This window comes from Elaeis guineensis, chromosome 2 (assembly GCF_000442705.2).
Source record: "Elaeis guineensis isolate ETL-2024a chromosome 2, EG11, whole genome shotgun sequence".
Lineage (NCBI taxonomy): Eukaryota > Viridiplantae > Streptophyta > Magnoliopsida > Arecales > Arecaceae > Elaeis > Elaeis guineensis.
In genome coordinates this window covers 116,836,406-116,858,754 of record NC_025994.2, presented here as the reverse complement: position 1 = coordinate 116,858,754, position 22,349 = coordinate 116,836,406, and the positions used below count along the sequence as shown (strand labels likewise).

At 36.5% G+C, this 22,349-nt stretch overlaps 1 protein-coding gene and 1 pseudogene across 1 annotated transcript; both read left to right on the top strand.

The window, feature by feature from the left end:
- The first annotated feature begins 450 nt into the window (after window positions 1-450).
- Window positions 451-1,957, top strand: LOC105041090 (protein S40-1-like; annotated as a pseudogene).
- A 15,389-nt stretch (window positions 1,958-17,346) lies between these two features.
- Window positions 17,347-18,103, top strand: LOC105041084 (protein S40-3). Its single transcript, XM_010917882.4, has one exon. The coding sequence runs from the start codon at window positions 17,453-17,455 to the stop codon at window positions 17,843-17,845; it is 393 nt and encodes a 130-aa protein (XP_010916184.2). The 5' UTR covers window positions 17,347-17,452; the 3' UTR covers window positions 17,846-18,103.
- Window positions 18,104-22,349: the final 4,246 nt, after the last annotated feature.

Here is a 22,349-nt window from a genome sequence, read left to right as displayed (position 1 = left end):
GCGTGTGATGACTTATGTTACCGTCTAACAAGCTATATACGTACATGTTCATCCAATTATTTTTAGGTCATTCAGACGACTACTCTTTCCTACATATCAGGGCTATGCATGTAGGATGCGTGGCAGTTGATATCCTGAGCTAATGTCACATACAGCATCTTTCAATAAGGAACTATGTATATTTTGGATCATCCAACGAGAAGCCGTTACATCATTTATTGTTGGAATAAGATATATTATTATTTGATTTTGGTTGTATTTGGTTGAAAATTTTGAATGCGAAAAATTTTACTATTAATTATAATTAGCCAACTGATATTTTTATTATTTTAAATATTTTTTTTAAATAATATAATAATTTTTTATTTAATGATTCGAGATACACGTGGTACCGTACTTCTGTCCAATAAACCCCCCCCCCCCCCCCCACCCCCCGCTTTGGGAGCGTGTGATTTTTTGTGATAGCTAAGGCCCCGAACGGCTATAAATTCCAGCGCATCCCCACTCCAAGCCAACAGAGACGCTTACCACGCAAATAATTGGTGGTCTGATGGAAGAGCTTTACGAGGCGGACGTGATGTGGCCGGACGATGAGAACCGTCCGATGGGTGCGTCCAACGGTCGTGTGTCGCCTAAGAGGACGAGAAGGCGGGGCCAGGGGGCAGCTTCCACGGCGCCGGTGGAGATACCGACGGCAGGGCGGGGGCGCGGGGGCGAGAGTGTGGGGGAGGATGATGGGGCGGCGGAGCTGATCCCCCCGCATGTTCTGGTGTCCCGCAGCAAGACGGTGGGGAAGATGGCGTCCTCGCTGTGCTCGGGCAGGGGCGGACGCTCAAGGGCCGGGATTTGAGCCGCTTCCGCAACTCCGTCCTCCGGATGACCGGCTTCCTCGAGGGATAACGGCCACCCGCGAGGGTCCAGACCGCAATGACCGAGACCAAAGATAACAGAGCTCTGTTCTCTATGTGCATACTGCTTTAACTGTAATAAAATAAACCTACTTAATGGATAAAATATTATTTTTTGAAAAAAATAGATCTCCATTTTTTCTTTAATTCAAAGCTTAGGTTCTCACCACTATACTCTTTCTGATAATTATATACATATAGTGTACGTCCCGATTGCAGATAATCATTTATCGTTTGTGCAAGATATAGATGAGTGATCCGGAACTAAAACTCTCTGGTTTAATAATGAACCTTGGAGGATGTGAACTCTTTATAAGTTACTCTTGTACATAATTGGCTTGCAATGTCCCAGTGAGACAAGGTGACGAGCGTTGTATTGATCGAGCTATTTTTGTTGTGATAGGGTCAGGACCTTTAGTTTTAAGTTGGATGCAAGGTTCTCTGTTTGGTGATGTGTGGGAGGCCTTCCTCCGCCGATCTTCTTGTCATGGAGGTGGGGGGCCATGGCTAGGGAAACGTCGATATCGTGCCACTTAGATCAAGTTTAGGTCCAGTAGGTCAGAGTGCCAGATGGAGGATTTGACGTGTAGCAGTGACGCGTCTGTTTGGTTTCAGAGGTGGCACCTGGTTTCCGTCCGTCTCACGCGCTGGTCACTGTCTCTCAACCTGGTCCCGTTCAGTGATCATTTCTCTCTACTTTTCCGCTGACAGAGAGAGAGGGGAACACTGCAATAAATTAGGGAAAGACGTGTATACCAACCAACAACAGTTTGAGGTCCCACGAGTACTGCAAATGTTGCAAATGAAGGGCAGCCACATAGCACTAATTATGGGATGAAACTTGGCATTATCCGGTGACTTCAATGGAGGTTGAACAAGAACGTAGCAAAATCCAGTCGACTTGGTAGCCTTGTTAGAACTCAAAAGTTTGATGGTTATGATCGAACTGAGTTGTGTTTGTGATCATTATTGAATGCATGATTGTCAGCTATTAATTAAATGTAAAACAGTTGAATACTTGGTGCATTATCATTAATGAGATTTCAAAAAATTTGAAAAATTGATGGTCGAAAAAATAAAAAATTATCGCTATGTCAAACTCTGGATCATTTAAAACAAATAACGTTTATATAACCCAAGTGATCAATTAATGGAAAATCATTATGGTATTATTCATCAGTTCAATTATTGATGAGTATGGAGGCGAATTATGTGCATGTGAAATTTGCAACATTAGGAACATCATAGAATGTTGCTTTGACTCGGTGGGTAAGAACTATGCATGGGCTTCATCTTAGAGAAAAATTCAAGCTGGTACATGGCAAAACTATGTTGATGAATATATTGTGCCCATAATTGTAACAATCTATGCTTTTTTTAACTATTTGGGATTGGCTGGCATATTGTTGCATACATACTATTCTCTTTTGAACCATTAGTCTAAATTAAAGAAAATAATATGAACCTATAATTTCTTCAAAGTCTTTGTCAATAACTATTAGCTCAATCAGTTGGTGCCTTTCTCCCAAGAGTTTTTCCTTGAGGGAGGTTCAAGATTCAAATTCTAAATATTGTTCAATTTTTTTTAATTTTCTTTTTATGTGCACTATGACTAAGTGAACTAGTGATACCTAACCATCAGTAGATAATTATAATTCGCATGGGTCTCGAACCATCTCTCTCTCAGGGAAAAGAAAAAAAAAAGGCAAAAAGAAGCAAGTAATCAAGGTTTATGTTATAGTATCATTTGGGACAACCATGAACCCTCATGGCAGCTACATATTGCTTGATGTTGTTAAAGGTTAAACCTAGACGCCATTCAAGTGAAATGTAGGGATTTGTATTCCAAAAGACGGAGTAATTGATATTGGAGATTGTTCCTAGGAAGAATGTCATGCTAGGTTCGTGGCTTATCGGATAGTTTTAGAATAATTGACTTATTTGACCACTGAGGAAAAATCAAGACAAGTGAAAGTGAAAAGATGGAGAGTTAAACTGCATTCTACTTCATCATAAACGTGAGCCAAAGGCGAGAATTGTATGTCTAGCATCAATCATAAAACAACTAGAAGCACTCAGGAATTATTAAAAAGATAGAACAGTAAATTAATATAATAATCTAATTAGGAGGGATGGAGCGCTGACCTACCGACGCTTTTAAAAAGCATCATCTTTTAACGACGCTTAAAAGCATCGTAAAATTTGAGCTTTGTCAACGCCGATGCTTTTGCTAAAAGCGTCGTTAAATAAAGCAAATGTCGATGCTTTTTTACGTCATTATGTAACGACGCTAGAAAGCATCGTTAGGTTCGTTTAATACCCCCGATCTCCCGTACCCTAATCCATCTACCGCCGCCTCTTTCCATCCATTCCTCCGCCGACCCCATCTCCGCCACCGGCAGCGCACCCGCCGTCCACGCTGCACCCGCCGTCCACGCCGCACCACCGTACGCCGCTCCCCTCTGCTGCCGCGTCCGTCGATGCTGCACCCGCGCGGTCCAAGCCGTACACCGTCCGTCCTCCCGGAAGCAGCCTCCCCACCGGCCCTCCTCCCCTCCCCCCTCCCGGCGATCGAACGGGCTTCCAAATTCTTCTTTTCTGATGGAGTTGTTCGCCATTTGTCGGAGAAAGAAAGGTGAGAAAACTTTGATCAATCTTTGATTCTGTTCAGTTTTCCTCCCTAATTTCTATTGAAGATGATTTGGTCTCTCTCCCGTGGGCTATTAAATTATTTTTAGACTGATCATTGATTGTGTGGCTTGACTGTTAGCGCATCATGATTTTGATAGTTTATTTGGTTATAAAAGAAAAATTTTTATTTTGATTGTGCATTGATAGTTCGCACCTTAATCTTGATTTAGGTAATGGCAGGCACAGCATGAAAAAAATACGGCCAACTTTTTCTCTCGGTCATGACATTATAAGAAAGCATGTCTAAGAAAGCATTAACCATTTGAGTTTCTCATGCGTAAGGTTAGAATTGGCTGCTACTATGAGAAGTAGTGATTCATTTAGCACTTTACTATTTATTGAAGCATCTCCTGCCTACAAATCCCCTTGATTAGGAAAAACATGTCTCAAATCAAGCTTTGCACCGTTAAAGGAAAAGATCTACATAATTAGATAAAAGACATATATAGGGTTATGGCTTACAATATATGCAGTCCAACTTGTACTAGCTGACAAAGCAAAAGACAAGCAACCGAACAGCTGCAATGCATTGTAGTCAAAGTACAATGGTGCATTGCTATATGAAGCTGCTGTTAACTGATGGCATCCAGTGTTGGCCTTTGTAATTCACATACTCAAAAAAAAAAAAAAAAAAAAAGAAAAGAAAAGAAAAAAAAAAAATCTAACTGATAGATCGTGTTTTCTTGAGCTCTCAATGTTGATCTTTTCATTGAATATTTAGGTCAATCTGTATGTTCTTTATGGAACATTTTACATCTCAACCGATTCATGATGAGATTCACCTACTAAAATCATATGCATATGCTGAACAGTAAGACTTTCTTAATTTGGTTAGATGTAGATTTTGGTGCATTATTGGTCTACATGTTAAATGCCAATGCAAATTAGAAGAAGCAATTCTTGAATATAGTCGCCCAATATTTCTCATCCTAATTAGTTAAAAATGTTAAATGCCTAATATGTCTGCTTCTAACAACACCTTAATCTACATCCTCTTGATGACATGTGGGACCAAGACAGCATGAGAAGGCTCATGTGCCAAAGAGTGCCGGTGATTCTAATTAGAGATGTTTGGTTAGGTGGCAATCCGAGTAGCAGCCAAATCTTAAACATGCGTCTAGATGAAGTTACCAATCATCTATGACATGCTGCAGGTGTATCAGAAGAAACAAACTCAAAGCACACATCACATCAGGACAATAAAATGCATAGGTGTTTGAGCTATGAATGGCATGTAGGAAGACCCCATCCTTTCAGTTAATGCTTGTGGTTTAGAAAAATAGATCATAGAAAACACAAGTCCATAACTAAATGAGATTAATGTCGCCACCTACCTGAGATGGAAAGCCCAATCTCCTCAGCATCCTGGCCTCCACTGTAATCCATCCCATAGACACTGGCACACCGGAACTCCATCTTGTTCTGTGTCAAAGTGCCGGTTTTATCCGAGAACACATACTTGATCTGCCCCAAATCCTCATTTATATTCAATGCCCTGCACTGAAACTTGGAATTGGTGTTCTCATCAAACATTCCCTTATCTTGAACCATGAAGAAGGCCTGCCCCAATCTCACCAACTCCATGGGACATGCTAACATGCCACTTCATGGCCCTTTTCCTTCAACCCCTTTTAATGAAAATAAAAAAAAAAAAAACCATCCAATATATAAAGCAAAGTTTCTTCTCTCTCATTGCCATTTGTATATATGTTGAAGTATGTCTTATATTAATTAAAAGGATCTTTGTGTTATCATTTATACAGAGTATATCTGATCATCCAATATTAACAGGTCCATCAATTACTTTCTTTTTGTCCATCCAAATAATTAAAAATTAGATCTCTTTCCATTAATAAAACAATCAATATTGAAAAGACAATCATATGATTCTAAGTCCAATACTGTGTGCTGATGATTTCAAATAACCTATTATAATTAATTTTCCTACCAAAAAATATGATTGACTTGACTAAAATACCCAGACAATTGCAATCTGATAAGTATTATATTTGTGGTTTTTAATAGTATTTGTCATGCATATCATGTTTCCCACAAACATAAGGCTGAAATTGGATTAGATACTAGTATATCCAATTTTACATTCATTTTTTTTGACGGATACAAATATGAATACAGATATGATTGACTACAAAAATTCTTGTTCGTATCTATTTTAAACAAATCAAGAGTATCAAAATCTACTATCCAACTATTCTTTCATTTAATCTTTCTCATGGATATTTTTTTAGGATCGAAAAATATTTTTTGTACATTGTGAAAGGGTTTTGGATTGTTTTCTGAATTATTTTTCAATAAAATCTATTTTATGAAATATTTATTTATTTATTTTAAAGAAGTACCTTAACTCATTTATAATTTTTTATTTAATATTAATCTTTGATCAATCAAAGCATCGCAACTCATTTATGTCATCACCAGTTGAAAATTTAAGAATCTTAACCAAAAGAATGGAGCATTTGGAATCACATGTAGGTGTTGGCTGTCTAATCCTCTCCTGTATATCATGTCCAAATAGATAATACCATATCATCCAAAGAGGAACATAGGTCCACCAATTTATTCCTACAGGCATGCATTGAAAACTTTCATAGCAATTGAAAGCAAGGAGTTCCCAACCACGAGGGACAGCCTATCCAAAAAAAAAAAAACTACTTAGCATGGATTTTAATTTTAAAATCCATGCTAAGTAGATTTTTATGGGTGTTTTTGTGATGGTTGTGAATTTCATGCCAGGCAATGTTAATTATGAATTAATTTTAAAAAAAATTACATTGCATAGAATCATAGACCCATCTTTTGATTAATGTACATATTCTATTGTATCCGTACATTTATTTATTTTTGTACGGATAAAAGAATTATGTACATTGATCAATTGATTGTCCAGTATGAACAGTTTGGAAAATGTGAGTAATTCTATAGGTCATTACCATAATCAAATGGTATGCTGAGGGTTCGAAAAAAATTTCGGATGGTATTTTTCTTTTGTTCTTCCTATACAGAAGAACTAAGGAGAAATGCTGTCGAAATTTTTTTCGGCTCTTGTTGCATATCATTTGATTTCTGTAATTGACCTATAAAATTAATACATTTTCTGAATGGGATAGGATTTTCTTTACCTATTAGTTGATGATAGCAAGCATTTACTATGTAAACTTTATCTAGCTGTTATTTTTTTAGATTTTATGAAATGACTGATATTTTTTACTCATTGCATTAATATAGATTGTATAATTTTTCTTATTTTTAGATAAATTACAAGTTCAATCATTTTTATCCTACAATGGATAAAAGTTGGATAAATAAATCAAAGAATAGTAAAGAATATTTAGATGGAGTTCATGACTTCATTAAATTTGGTATGGAGAAAAGTAGTTTGAATGGAAAGATTTTATGTCCATGTCGGAAATGTGTAAATAGTTCTTCTTTAGATCCACAAATTGTTGAAGAACATTTGGTATGGAATAGTTTTTTAAGAGGTTATACCGACTGGATTTTTCATGGAGAATCTATGTTGCCATCATCATGTAACCAATCCCTGACTCATTTTGGATCCACTAGCCTACAAGACAATTCTGCAAGAGATGATGATATAAGGGGTTTGATCACAGATGCTTTTGGACTTGGTGTTCAAAATTTAGGAGAATTCAGTAGTATACAAGAAACAGTTGGGATGTTTGATGGATGTACGCATACGGAACGTATGCATGTTGAGGAGCCTATACATACATCTAATGATGAGATAGCTCGTTATCACACTTTAATGAAAGATGCAGATGAAGAATTATATCCGGATTGTACGAAATTTTTTAAGATTTTTTTTCTTGTACATTTATTTCATTTAAAATATTTGAATGGATGGTCTGGAAAGAGTTTTACCATGCTGCTCAAGTTATTAAAGGATGCATTTTTAGAAAGTACTCGTTTACCACCATCGTATTATGAAGCCAAGAAAGTAGTAAAAGAATTGGATCTTGGATACGAAAAGATTCATAGTTGTCCGAAAGATTGTATGTTATATCGGAATGAAAATGCTAATCAAGAGTCATGCAATGTATGTGGATCTTCAAGATGGATAACACAAAAAGAAGATCGAGACGATGTACTGAATGAATTGGATGCAACGCGGAGTAAAGAGAAACCGGCCAAGGTATTGCGTTACTTTCCTCTTATACCTAGATTGAAATGGATTTATGCATCATCAAAAACAGCTTCATCAATGAGATGGCATGATGAAGGACGTACAAAGGATGGAATGTTGAGACATCCAGCAGATAGTCTTCAATGGAAAGCATTTGATGATAGGCATCCTGATTTTGCCTCTGATATTTGCAGTGTTAGGTTTGGCTTAGCTTCTGATGGCTTCAATCTATTTCGGACCCTGAGTTCTACCTACAGCACTTGACCAGTCATTTTGATACCTTACAATTTGCCACCGTGGATGTGCATGAAACAATCATCACTTATCTTGTCAATGGTTATTCCAGGAGATAAGGGTCCAGGCAATGATATTGATATTTTCCTACAACCTTTAATAGAGGAATTGAAACAGTTGTGGAAGGATGTTGATGCATTTGATGCTTCCAACGGCCAAACATTTAAACTACGGGCAGCTTTGTTATGGACTATTAATGATTTTCCAGCATATGCCAATTTATCTGACTAGAGTACAAAGGGACTGGTCGCATGTCCTTGTTGTGGAGATTCAACACATTCAATTTGGTTAAAATATGGAGGTAAATTTTGTTACATGGGACATCGTCGATGGTTGGAAGCAAATCATCCGTTTCGATTTCAGAAAGATTTGTTTGATGGTACTATGGAATTGGGATGTGCCCCTATTCCACCTTTTGGAACTGATGTTCATAGACAAATGGATGGCATCAATTACAGCTATGGTAAGCACTCAAAGTCCTCTAAAAAAAGAGGAAGGGATGATGTTGAAAGCTCAGTGCACGAAAGATTACCAGAGGAAGTCAGTATCAGTACTATAGATGCAGAGGTGTTTCAAGATCCAGACAATTATTTCGAGGATGAAAATGAGGAAGACACACAGATAGCATCTACACAACAGTCCAGTAAACATTTATGAAAAAAATGAAGTATCTTTTTTGACTTACCTTATTGGAAACATAATCTTATTCGGCACAATCTTGATGTCATGCAAATAGAGAAGAATGTTTGTGATAATTTACTTGGAATATTTTTAAACCTTGATGGAAAGAGCAAAGATAACATGAAGGCGCGTCTTGATTTAAAAGAAATGGGTATCCGATAGGAACTTCATCCTAAAATGCTTGCTAATGATAGAATGTATATACCTCCTGCATGTTACACAATGTCTGCTCGAGAAAAGGATAATTTTTTGGGAGTTTTGAAAAGTATCAAAGTACTTGATGGATATGCATCAAATATTTCACGATGTGTGCATCTAAAGGATCGAAAACTTTCAAATCTTAAAAGTCATGATGGTCACATATTGATGCAAGATATTTTTTCAATAGCTTTAAGATCGTCATTGCCGAAACAAGTTATTGCAATTGTACTTCGATTATCGTCATTCTTTAAGGCATTATGTTCAAAAGTTATTGATCCTCGGGAACTTGATCAGTTAGAATCCGATATTGCAATTACACTTTGTCAGATGGAAAAAATTTTTTCTCCTGGATTTTTCACTATTATGGTACATCTGCTCATTCACCTAGCTTCAGAAGTTAAAGTTGGTGGACCGGTACATTATAGATGGATGTATCCTATTGAGAGGTATTATTGCAAACCTTAAATCTTTTGATAATTTTATTAGAAACAACAGTATACTGATATTTTAATAAATATTTAATTCTTGAAGGTATCTTGTGCGTCTTAAAGATTATGTGCGAAATAGAGCCTATCCCGAAGGCTCGATTGCTGAAGCATATATTGCAGATGAATGTTTGACATTTTGTTCAAGATATCTTCAAGATGTAGAGACTATTTTGAGTCGACCTCAACGGCATAATGACTTTGTGGAGAATGCAGAACTGTATAAGTTCTTAACTGCTGAAAAATTTTTGAAAAGAGCTGAAAGTATTGTACTTGATCAAAAATCCTTAGCACAAGCACATCGTTATGTGTTACTTCATAGTGACATAATATCTAACCATCGCAGGTTAGTATATTTAAGGCATGACATCAAGATTTAAATTTTATATTACATATAATGTTCTAAATGATATATTTATATTTTATGCAGTAAATTTTTAATTTATCAGAGACGAGCCAATCATAACATTCGTCCTAATGCAAGGATTGAACAGCGATGGTTGGTCGAGTTATTTCCTATGTGGCTTTCGAATCAGGTGTGATTTATATTTAATTATGAGATACATTAATTTTTGATACATATTTAATATCAGATAACTCAACAGCACATTCGTCATATCATTTTTTTTTAGGTATCAAAGATGATGGAGACAAATAATTCAGATGAACTAATAGCTCTTGCTCAAGGACCTAACAAGATTGTGAATAGATATAACGGTTTCATAATTAATGGCTTTAAATTTCATACTAGAGAACGGAAGAAATTTAGAAAAATACAGAATAGCGGTGTTATGGTAGAAGCGGATGGAAAATCCTATTATGGTGTACTTAAAGATATCTATGAGTTGGATTATTATGAAAAATTTAAAGTAGTATTGTTTAGATGTGATTGGATAGACATAAACTCACCAAGGGGTTTGAAACAAGATGCAAATGGATTTACACTTGTAAATTTTTCAATGTTGATACACACTGGTGTGTTATTGAAAGATGACCCATTCATTTTTTCATCTCAAGCTCGTCAAGTATTTTATGTACAAGACGCAAAAGATAAAGATTGGTTTACTGTCATCAAAATAAAATCTAGAGACTTATATGATATGGAAAACCAAGTGGAGGATGATGACGATGACACTTATACACAATGTATGCCCTACAATTTTGTGCCAGCTGATGATTTAAATGCTATGACGATGTTGGTTAGGACAGATTTTGAAGGAAACACTACTGCTTGATTGTTACTGGTAATAATTATTTATGATGTATATATTTTGCATTAATTATTGTGTTATTTTACTCCATATATTAACTGATTCTACCTTTTATTTATATAAATGCTAGGTGACATCATGCGTCGCAGGGGATGATATGCTGGTGTGTAGTTTCAGTTTTCACACACAGAGGCCGGTACGTCTTCTTCAGCACAGCAACCTGAGGTCAGTTCAGCTGCACAGCATTCTGAGCCCTGTCCTTCATCATCAGCACAGCACGATCCTCCTGTTCATCAGCTAGATGATGAGATACACGTGCAGGGTATATGTTATCTTTTATGTAATTTTATTTTTATTTTATTTTATATATATTTATGATATACTTACTTTTATGTATTTTTTGCAGACGGATCCGGGAGAGTATGCCCCAGACGCGGACCCACAGTAGTACGAGATGTGTGGCAGATGCGTGAGGGCGAGAGAATTATTGTAGAGTGCAATCAGCTAGGTCAGCCAATTAAGAAAGCTGCCTGCTTATTGACTTCATTTTTGGGGACTGTTGCTCGGAGGCCTCAGCTATGTCCGTTGGGCTATGCAAAATGGAATGACATGCTTCCAACGAATAAAGTTGAGCTCCTCCGAGTTATAGAGGTAATGAATTGATGTTCATACTGTATATTAATTGTTAATCACTTATATAATTTATTTCATTTAATTTTTTTTTATAGAGCAAGTTTGTTCTCCCTCCATCCACTCATGATTTTGTAATGAAGTCTCTCAACCGCAAATGGAAAGAATATAGAGCACAATTGAAGAGGGACTATATGAGACAGGGTATGACAGAGGAGGAGGTTGCTAGGAATTGTCCTCCTGATGTACCCCCTCATCAGTGGATGGAGTTGATTCATTATTGGTTCTCCGAGAGGGCACAGGTATATTATCTGCTCATTATCTTTTTTTTCTAAAAATTTTATAAAAATATTGATTTTTATTATATATTATACATATAACAAGTTCTTTACTTTATTTTACAGACTTATTCTGCTATTGGTAGAGCTGCACGAGCAGCTCAGTCTGTTCCTCATACATCGGGGTCGAAGAGTTATGCACGACTCCGACAGAAGTTTGTATGTTCCTTAAACTTTCATAATTAACTTTTAATTTTTATGTTGAAATATTTATATAACTAATATCATTATGTATCGTGGACTATGTCTGTATCATGATACTCATATATTTTTTTAAATTATTATAACTGTTTGCTTAAAATTAAAATTATTTGTGTAGGAGGATAAGCATGGGAGGGAACTCGGTAAAGTGGAGTTTTACCGGATGACTCATACTCATCAGGATGGTACTTTTGTTCGAGATGAGTCAAGAGATTTATATGTACGGTATTATTAATATTCTATTTTTTGTAATGATTTTAATTTAATTTTGTTAGCTATTAATGTATAACTCTTGTTTTCAAAATAAATACAGAAGAGGGCTACATCTCTCATTGCGGAGCGTGACGACGAGTCTGCAGCATCTACGCAGCAGAGCCGTATCGAGGTTGAAGTGTTCACAGAGTTGATGGGACCAGAGCGCTACGGTCGAGTGAGGGGTTATGGAGTAGGAGTCACCCCCACTCAGTTATCTGAGGTTAATAGATATACGCAGCATGCTGCAGCAGATGCTCAGGATTCACGCGTTCGCAGACTCGAGGCAGAGATACAAGAGATTAGACAGAGTCGTGCCGCTGAGATGGAGGAGATGCGACAGAGCCTTGCCGAGATGCAGGCCATGAGGGGACAGATTGATCGGCTTACATCTTTATTAGAGATGTATGGCCCATCTCAGATAAACACATATTATTAAATATATATTTATATATTAATTTAATGATTTATATACTTTTATTTATAGATATGCAAATCATGCTTTTGATATGTTTCTTGTAGGCTCTTGGCACATCAGGCACCCGTCGAGACAGCGGCACGTCATGTGGAGACAACGACGACCATCCACCTGCGGATTGACATTATTTTATTTTTATTGTATTCTTATATTTATTTATATTACTCTTGATTGTAATGGATGATTAGTACTTTATTTTTATTTATATAAAATAATATCTTTTGGTTTGGTTAAATTTGCTATTTAAGTTTGCTTTTGGTGTGAATGGTGGTGATTGTACAGGTATGAATGGTGGTGATTGTACAGGTTTATGTTTGAATAATTGATATAATTTTGTACAAGAATGTATGTATTCTTTTTTTTTTTTGTATATAAAATCTGTATTTTTTTTTCTTTTAAAACCTTTAACGACGCTTATAAGCGTCGTTAAAATAATTTTAACGACGCTTATAAGCGTCGTTAAAGACAAACATTATCGATGCTAAAAAGCGCCGTTATAATTGAATTTTACGACGCGTTAAAGCGTCGTTACAAGCAATTTAATGATGCATATAAGTGTCGTTAAAAAAAGATTAACGACGCTTATAAGCGTCGCTAAAGACTTAACAGCCGACGCTTCAAAAAGCGTCTTGGTAGAGTGGAGGACGCATTGTCATTAACGACGCTAAAAAGCGCCGTTATAATTTAATTTTACGATGCTTTAAAGCATCGTTAAAAAATAACGACGCTTTTAAAAAGCGTCGGCGCTTTTCGTCTCCACTCTTACATAGGCGACGCTTTCGCGACGTTTTTTAAAGCGTCGTAAACTTTATTAACGACGCTTATTAGCGTCGTAAAATAACTTTAATAGCATCGTCTTTTACGGTTTTCATTGTAGTGGACGTTCTTATAAAATTTCAGACCACTATGTTGACAAGTTATACGTCTGTATGAAGTCTCGTAATGTTCAGTCAAATGATTTGGAGATCTATTGATTTGCAGCACAACCATGCACCTAATGATCTCTTAAGTTTGCCGCATTCACGCTTGATGCCAAATAAGTCATTTTCTACGAAAAAAGAATGAAACAATTGGAAAAATTTTGATCATAAACTAATTCACTTCTCATTTATCTATTAAGTATAGAAAAAAACAGCTAAAGCATCTAAGCATTTAAGAAGAATTCATCACAAGGGATGGAAGAATTCCATCAACATATTCTGAAGCATTTAAGAAGAAGTCCATCGAATGCTCTCGAATCGAATGAAAGAGATATTCATCAATCAAGGCTTCCCTTCGACAAATGATCGGCTCGCATGTCGAATGCTCAAATTTGAGTTGAGTCCCTTTCTTTCTCACATTCAATCATTGTAAGCAAGGTCACTTTCCTTCAAAGGAGCCAAGAAAGTTTCCTGGGGAATCGAAGGCTTCTTGCTGCGCTAGAAGTCCAAGTGTGTGGTTGTATGTTACTCTAAAGCTATGCCATGGAGGAAGCGTGCATGCAAACACCTTCTCCCTCCGTAGTTGCTTGTTTTGTTTAACAGCCATTCGTTATATGTTGCTTGAGGGATGGAATTTAGGGGACTTTGGGAGCAATTAATAGAGTTTGGAACACGAGAACGGTTGGCAGTCGGCACATAACGAGAGAGGGGTAAAGAATGAAGACTGCTACGAGTGTCCGATATTCTTTTAAGCGGTTTCAGAAAGCTAAAGGGATCTTAACCGGAGAAGGGGCCGTGAAGTGCGCCGAGTTGGACGAGCCACACACATACACAAACACATTTTAAATTAAAATCGAATCATTAGGTTGCTGATTTTAATCTTAAAAACACTGCTGCACCTGCCAAATGTCTTCAGATATCCAGTTTCCTTAAAATAATTCCACATGTTACCTTAGATATCGCTTTTTTTTTTTTTTTGCAAAAAAAAAAAAAAAAAGAGAGTTGAAGAGAGGCGATCCGGCGCATCTACCCCTCCTAGGTTGAGTTTGGATGAATAGACAGTCTTTTCCTCACTATATGGACGAATCCAACAGATGAGTACGTCATTCCAATACCATCGATGATTAACGGATCAGATGCTGTTTTCAGACGTTGTATTTGGTCAGAATATATTTTATTCGACAATCATTCGTGCTTTGATATTTAATTACAGTTTGGTATCCACTATGATTCAAATCTGAATCATGCCGTAACTCATTCCGTCGGGATATGTCTCATTAGATATTGCTTTATGATCTATTTGGAGATTCTGAAATGTTGCAGAGTGACCAGGGTTTCTAAATCTTTTAAAATACCTTCTCTTCGTTCCGTTCCAACTTTAATGGCAGATGCGTAGGGTGTTGGTTATTAGAGCCGATGCTCCCTTTGATTCCGTCTTTGTTTTCGTGTTAGCTACTTTTGCTTGTTTTCTTTCGGTTATGAGCTGCTCGTAGCTGGATGTACCCAAAAAAAAAAAAAACACCCTATCTTGGTAATTTGAGTCACAAACTATATTTTTCTAGGAGCTACTTCAAAGCTGCCGCGCGTGCTTCCCGGGAATAAATCTTTACCACCACTTCTGTGATGACAAAAGATGAACGAGCATGACATAAAGTCAGAGTAGTGATTTGAGAAGAAGAGTGCTCAGAGAAAAATCAATTTAAGTAATCGTTATATGCTAAATGAAAAATAAAACAATTTGTTGGTAACTAGCACGATCAGGTCAGCTAACACTTTAAGGCATCTAGTGGGCCTTAGTTGACATTGATTTGTATGAAGAGCTAAGAAATAAAAGGTCTAAGTTAGGTCTGATAATATCTGGATAAAGTAAGAGGTATAGCTACATACAAGCTTCAATGCATTGTAACAAGTTGTGGATGCCTGCCTTGTTGGTACTGTGCAGCTTATTAGCCCTAGACAAAATTATATTGCGATGACGTAGGCATCTATATCTTTCTAAGGGGATCATGGATGTTTCCAGTTGTTAAAAAATGCGTATCATGCACACAGACAAAACCCTATACCTTGTTTGAATCTGAAAAGATATATTGTCCCTAAGGTATCATGCATGGATTTGTAATGAAAGTTCGAAGCAAGGTGGCAACAAAATAAGGTGATCAGGTAAGAACAAAAGAGTGTGAAGCTGGAATCTAGAGATTATTTCTAAACAATTGGGATGAGATATATGTTGGTTCCTTCCCAAACAAACATATGTGGCTAGGAAGTTAGTGAAGATCTCCCATTTGGAGGATTGTTGGAAACTCCAAATACAATTGATAGTGTTTAAGATTACACTTTTCCTCTTTTGCCCAAGCATTCGTTATGAAAAGCTTATCTTCTAGCTCTTGGCTATAGGAAAGAAACCAATGGCTCTTCTAAGATTGTAGCTTGTCCTCCTTAGACCACGATCCTCCCACCATAACAATCCAATGCTTCGCGATTCAAGGTTCATATGCATAATGCCAGCTCATAAACCATGCCAATGTTTCTAGAAAGAAGACAATGTTTAATAGCTGGTCCAGTGAACTGGTTCTATTTTAGCTACTTAGTCTTGCCCCAACCACAATTAGCCCTTCGATGCCAAATTATGTTTACAGAACACTGAGCCAAACATGGCCCATGGACTGTTTGATATGCTTCAACCTGGGAAAAGGTCAATCCTGTTGTTGAGAAAAGTCAAGCACAAATATTTCAAGCACAGCACTACCCAAGCGGGCTCAAGTTAGTCATCTTCTTTCCCTCTCTTTTTTTTTCTAACTTTTTTTCTATTTTTTTTTTAATGCAAGCATCATTAATTACAATTAATTGAATAAAGCACTTGACAAATCTCCTTGGAATCCAAATGTGAAACATTTCGAGAGTGGATTTACTGGGTTATGACCCACTTCAAAACACGTTCTGGAGTGTGACAGCCCAATTAGTTACGAAATTTTTTAAACCTCTTCGTTACAATAAACAACAAGAGGAGAAAAAGTATGAATCTAGAAGCTTGAATACAAAAATGGTTAAAGATAAAAGTAGACCGTATAATATCCATCAATATATTTTTTTTTATATACAAATTTATCTAGGTATGAATATAAATTTATATATCTGATAAATATCCATATTCACATTTATATTTGTCAAAGAAAGTTGGATATAGATATATATAAACAGTTAACCGATTCATATCCAAATATATAATTTTATTAATAATCCTATTTATATAGTAGTCATGGGCTTTTAAAGTAAATAAATAATCATATTAATATACTATTAATACGATTTATCTTATATTGGATAATTTATTTAATTCTATTTCATAAAATTTAGTTATCTAACTTTATATATATATATATATATATATATATATATATATATATATATATATATATATATATATATATATATATATATAATCTACTGTGTATCCATATTCATCTAAAATAAATATGGAAACAAATTTTTGTATCAAACTAGTATCCATATTTTTTTTAAAAAAAAAAGAATATAGATATATTGGTGTAGGATCTATTTTCGGCTCTAAAAGCGGTCTGATTTATCCCATAAAAAAATACTAAAGACGCGAACTCCACGTCGAAAGCAATCTTTTGGAGCGTATAAATGTTAGAATCTGGGCATCACTGGGAAGAATCCCTTCAACCAATTCTTTGGTCATTAACAAATAATGTAGAGAAACAATGAATCTAATAAGGAAAGAGGTGGGTCCAGCCTTATCCGCGGAGCCCACCACGCGGCGTGACTCTAGAAGTCTATCCCTCCCACCGAATGACGCCATGATAGCTTCTAAGTGTGCTCATAATCCAACCCCACCTCCAAAAGCTCCCTAATTTCTCCCTCACCCCCCACCCCCCTCCGCCCACCTCCAAAACCTCTATAAATTCCCCTTCCCATCCTCCACCAAAACCTCTATAAACTCCCCTTCCCATCTCCCACCCAAACCTCTGAGCCAAAGACGATGGAAGAGTTCCAAGAGGCTGATGTTTTGTGGTCCCACGACAATCTCAACGGCGGCGACGACGACGACATGGTCTCAAAGAAACAACCATCCACCCAACCACGAGCTCCATGGAAGGAGTCGGCTCCGGTGGACATCCCGAAAGCCGGTCGTTCATGGGCCCGGAGCTGCACCTGCCACCACTACGACATCAATAGCGAGGATGGAGATGGTGATCATGATGATTTGGGCAACAACAACCACAGAGACCATGAGAAGATTCCACCCCACATCATCGTGGCCCGGAGAACGGATGACAAGATGGCGTTCTCGGTGTGCACCGGGCTCAAGGGACGGCATCTTCGCCATGTCCGGAACTCCATTCTCCGGATGACCGGGTTCCTCGAGAGATAACAATTGCAATATTAGAAAGAGCTCTGATTTATATATTTTTCCTTCCTTATACTATGTATATACGTTCAAGTCAAGATTGTGTTGGTACGTGAGCAAATGCAACAAGAGTTTTGAAGTGGAATTAATTAGAGATGTGATCCTGCCGTTGTAGGCTCCTAAATGTCTGTTTGTGTGTGATGGATGAACCGTTGTAAGGTAATTCCTTCTGGAATTAATACAACCTAGAGTCCCAAGCTGCTCCCTTTATTTTTCGGTTTATTAATTGTTTCAATTTGGTCTTTAAGTATTGAAGTTTTTATGACCACAGATATGAAGAAAAGGAAGCAAACATGTACTGCCAATGCTTCCGTTCGACAAGTATTTTTAGGTTAATTATTTCCTTAAGTCTTGGTTTTTTAGGTTTTAGTTGATTACGGGAAGCAAGGGAAGGAAATAATATACTTGTACTGCCAAAGTATTCGTCTGGTACACGTGAGAGATGGATTGAACTCTAGGTGTTGTACCCTTGAAGGGAAGTGTTCGTGTATGTTACCATCGTCGACAACTTAATTAATTATTATCCGTTGGCTGCTTGAGTAGTTTGGAACTTTGGCTGGAATTGGATTAAGGCGAACGCCATACGTCAGCAGTATGTGGGATCTTGAGGTTGTCCAAGTCCAACATGCAGTACGTCGACGGAGGGACACAACGCCACATAAGCTATCAGGACACCAATTATTATTAGACGTGAGTTCGTATTTGTGGCTTAACATCTCGTAGAATTGATGACAAAATAATGGAATAGTATTAAAAATAATAATACCGGGGTTGGAGAAAAAGGAAAGACCCAATAGTACCACTCAATTCACTCTTTAGATCATGACGTGGATAGATACCGTGAGAGATCCAACGATCTCATGTGCGTGATCCACGAGGAAGTTTTATCTTTTCCTCTCTAAGTAATTGATTTTGGAAGCATTTCTCGAGGGAATTACTTTGGTATGGTAGTAGAAGCATTGAGTGCACAATCAGATGAAGATGAGATTCTCGTAGAGATAACTTCCATTTCTTTATTTGTTAATTTTATATTTCCTCTTGTCTCTCGATTCGGGTTATACCTTTTCGGCAAAATAATATGATTGATCTTGATCTTGCAATACCAATCATTAGATTACATCTTACATAGATTTCAAAATAATTCAATCTCTTTCTTTCCTCTACGGATCTTGAAGTGGATATCGTGCGATTCAATGATCGATATCGCTGAAGAACAAAAATCATTCTTTCATGCAAAGGATACAATCCGAACCTCTGGTCTCTCTCCCCCCTTCTCCGCACAGTTGGTGTATTATATTGCAAAAATGGACGCGTCATAGAGATCATGGTTTATGCTTGACTTAGGCGTCTCGGCCGCCAGCTTATAGCCCACTGTAATGAAGCAGCACATAGGCAGCAATATCCGTGGGCTACGCACGCGGAACGCATCATTCGACCCACAGGAATTTAGGTGGTAAACATCTAGACATCCGATTATTATTGATCAAGTTCTAACAGATGCAAGTTATATATCTTGCTGGAGAATTAGTAAACCAAGTGTTTGGTAGATGGGGAAAAAGAATGACGTTGTTTTCTCATCATGGCCAGCCAATTCCATCTTTCTTTCCCTCTATTATCGATTACATGAATCTTATGGTCGTCTGGGCAAGAATTAATACTATTTTGATTTGGGTTGCATATGTTTACTGAACCCAACTTTTAAAGGAGCACTGAGAGTTACATTTCTTGAATATATTATGCAAAATAAAAGAGTTCATTTTTATTCCCACAAAAATGAGGACGGGAGCCACGTTCCACAGTAAAACTGATAACGGAATTTGGCCCAAGTGGTAATGGAATACTATTGTCAAATGTAAAGTTGCTGAATTTAAAGATGACGAGACCAAAATCTAATTTGACAGGGTTCAAAAGTATATTTGATCTGATTCTGAATATTTAATTTGGTCTTGGCTAAAGCTACCTTCGCGTTGGAGGTTCAAATAGAACCCAGCACGATGAAATGGTGCAGGCACTTCATCCAAATGCTGCATAACTTCACATACTGATGACACAACCATCCTAAATTATCTTGTTTTCAAGTCTCTGCTGTGTGTTATCACTTTTTCAAAAAAAAAAAAAAAATTCAGTGTCGACTAAATATTAATACATGAATCTAATCATTTAATTTAGAGATGGTTAAAAAAAAAAATAGCAATATCATAAGGCTATCTTTATTTCATTTGCAACAAATTTCTTACATCCGCACGTTGCAAGCATGCATGAATGTTGACTTAGCAACACGCTGTCCTATAGATCATCTCAACATGAGAACATCGTGACACCTCTCTAAGAAAAAAAAATTATTAGATGGATCAAGTCTACATTAGATCTATGATGAAATCATCCTAAATCGATTTATTTCATCCTATGGTGAAAGTATTAAGCGAAATCATAATTCATTTCACCCTAAATCTATATATAGTAGATCTGATCCACATAATAATATCTACTCTATTTTTTTTTAAAAAAAAGTATTAGATAAAAAGCTTTGCTTTGCTGCATTAAGACTAATAAATTTTTATCCAAATGATAACGGAGGACAACACAGATAACATTATCTCTCTCTCTTTTTTTTTTCCTCTCTTTGTTTTGAAAGGAAATGGAGGTAACATACCCCCCAGAACATAGATAGCATTATAAAACCACCGCATAGATACTGTTATGTGATCTATTTCGGGTTAAGCTTTGCCCCTCCCGTGTAGCACACAAGCTCAAGTAATAATATCACTCGTCCAATATCTCACAATCTACTTTATCGTCTTCCATTTGAATTCTTCTAAGTAATGAATAATTAATAGATGCACATCTAACTAAAAAGTGTGATATTAAGACATTGATCTCATCCAAACAGAGTCCTATTCGTATTAACTTTCTCCATTTTGTTCCCAACAAATGAGAGCAAACGTTCCCCATCCTTCAACCCCTAAATAAGCTGACTGAATTGCCCACAACATTTACAATCCCAACGCCACAAATAGCCCTGAAAACAACCACAAGCTTATCCTCTAAGTTTGAATCCTTGGTTCGATTTGGCATTACATTGCAGGCGATCCCAATTCTCTTCCAACAGTGTTTGACATAAGGTGTTGACAGCCTCCCAATGCGGCCAAAATTTGCATTCCTCGAACACCTTGTGGTCCAAAGACGGGGACACCCATTCCCTCAAGCAAGATGTTATGACGGATAAAGCCGTGCAGGTAAGAACTGAAGGGCATGAATGCGTGACGTGGAGGAGGACTTTAAGGCTCAATCAACAGGAGCACGGGGTTCATGGTCAAGATCAAGGGAGGTAAAAGGACAAAAGGAGAGCTGAATAGATATTTAGTCAAGAAGGCAACGAAACGCCCGTGCTCTCGCTTTACACGACTGTATCAGGTTAACTTGGATGATTAGTTACGGAAACGTAGGTTGTCCAAGCTAATACACAATAATATAAAAACAAACTTTGTTGTATTTCAGCATTTGCATCATGTTCTGTGTGCTCAATCTTAAGAGATGTAATCCCAGGATAATCTGATCTTCGATACTCTACGATTAATATTTTTTGGTATGCTATATTCTAATAATTAAAGATCTCCGAATACATGAATACATTTGAATAACTTTTTTGATATTTCATAAGAATCCAAGATTACTGGTCATATAATATCAAAATTATCTATGATATATTTTATAAAAATATTTATTAATTCTATAAATTATTGGCCCTATAAAAATATAATAATTGCTATTATAGAATTAATATTTTTTTATACTGATGATTGTTATTATTATTTTAATATTAATATTAATTTTGATTAGAAAAATAAGATAAATAAAATGAATATATTAAATAATTTCACAATGTAAATATAAAGTAAAATAACATACTTCTATCATAATTTAAAAATTGAATAATAATAATATTACAACAATATGACTAATAATATATTATAATATAATATATCATAAATATGATATATTTAATATTAATATTATATATGTAACATTGAAATAAGATATTATTGGTATATTCATACATCAATTTTTTTATTGAAACGAGATGTATCTTTTCCTTAAATTTTAGTCCAAATTCACCATCCTAGGATAATTTTAGATACCCATTTCAAGGATGGATTTCTCATCATCATGTTAAACGGTGGTTTGAAAAAAAGAGCATACGATGATCGCGTTACTTCCATTCTCGATATAGAGGTAATCACCCCATACTAAATACTAATTAACATCCTACGATTACAATTTCAGCAATCTGATTGGGATCTATCTTTTAAAAAAGTTTTTTAAAAATTTGGTAAGAGCTCAGAAGCGCTGTGGTCGTCCGATGATCAGACAGTTGTGATGGGGAGCGCAAGTGGCCTCATCGCTCGGCCGGTAATACTTGGGGTGATGGGGAGCGCAAGTGGCCTCATCGCTGCGAGACCTACGCGCT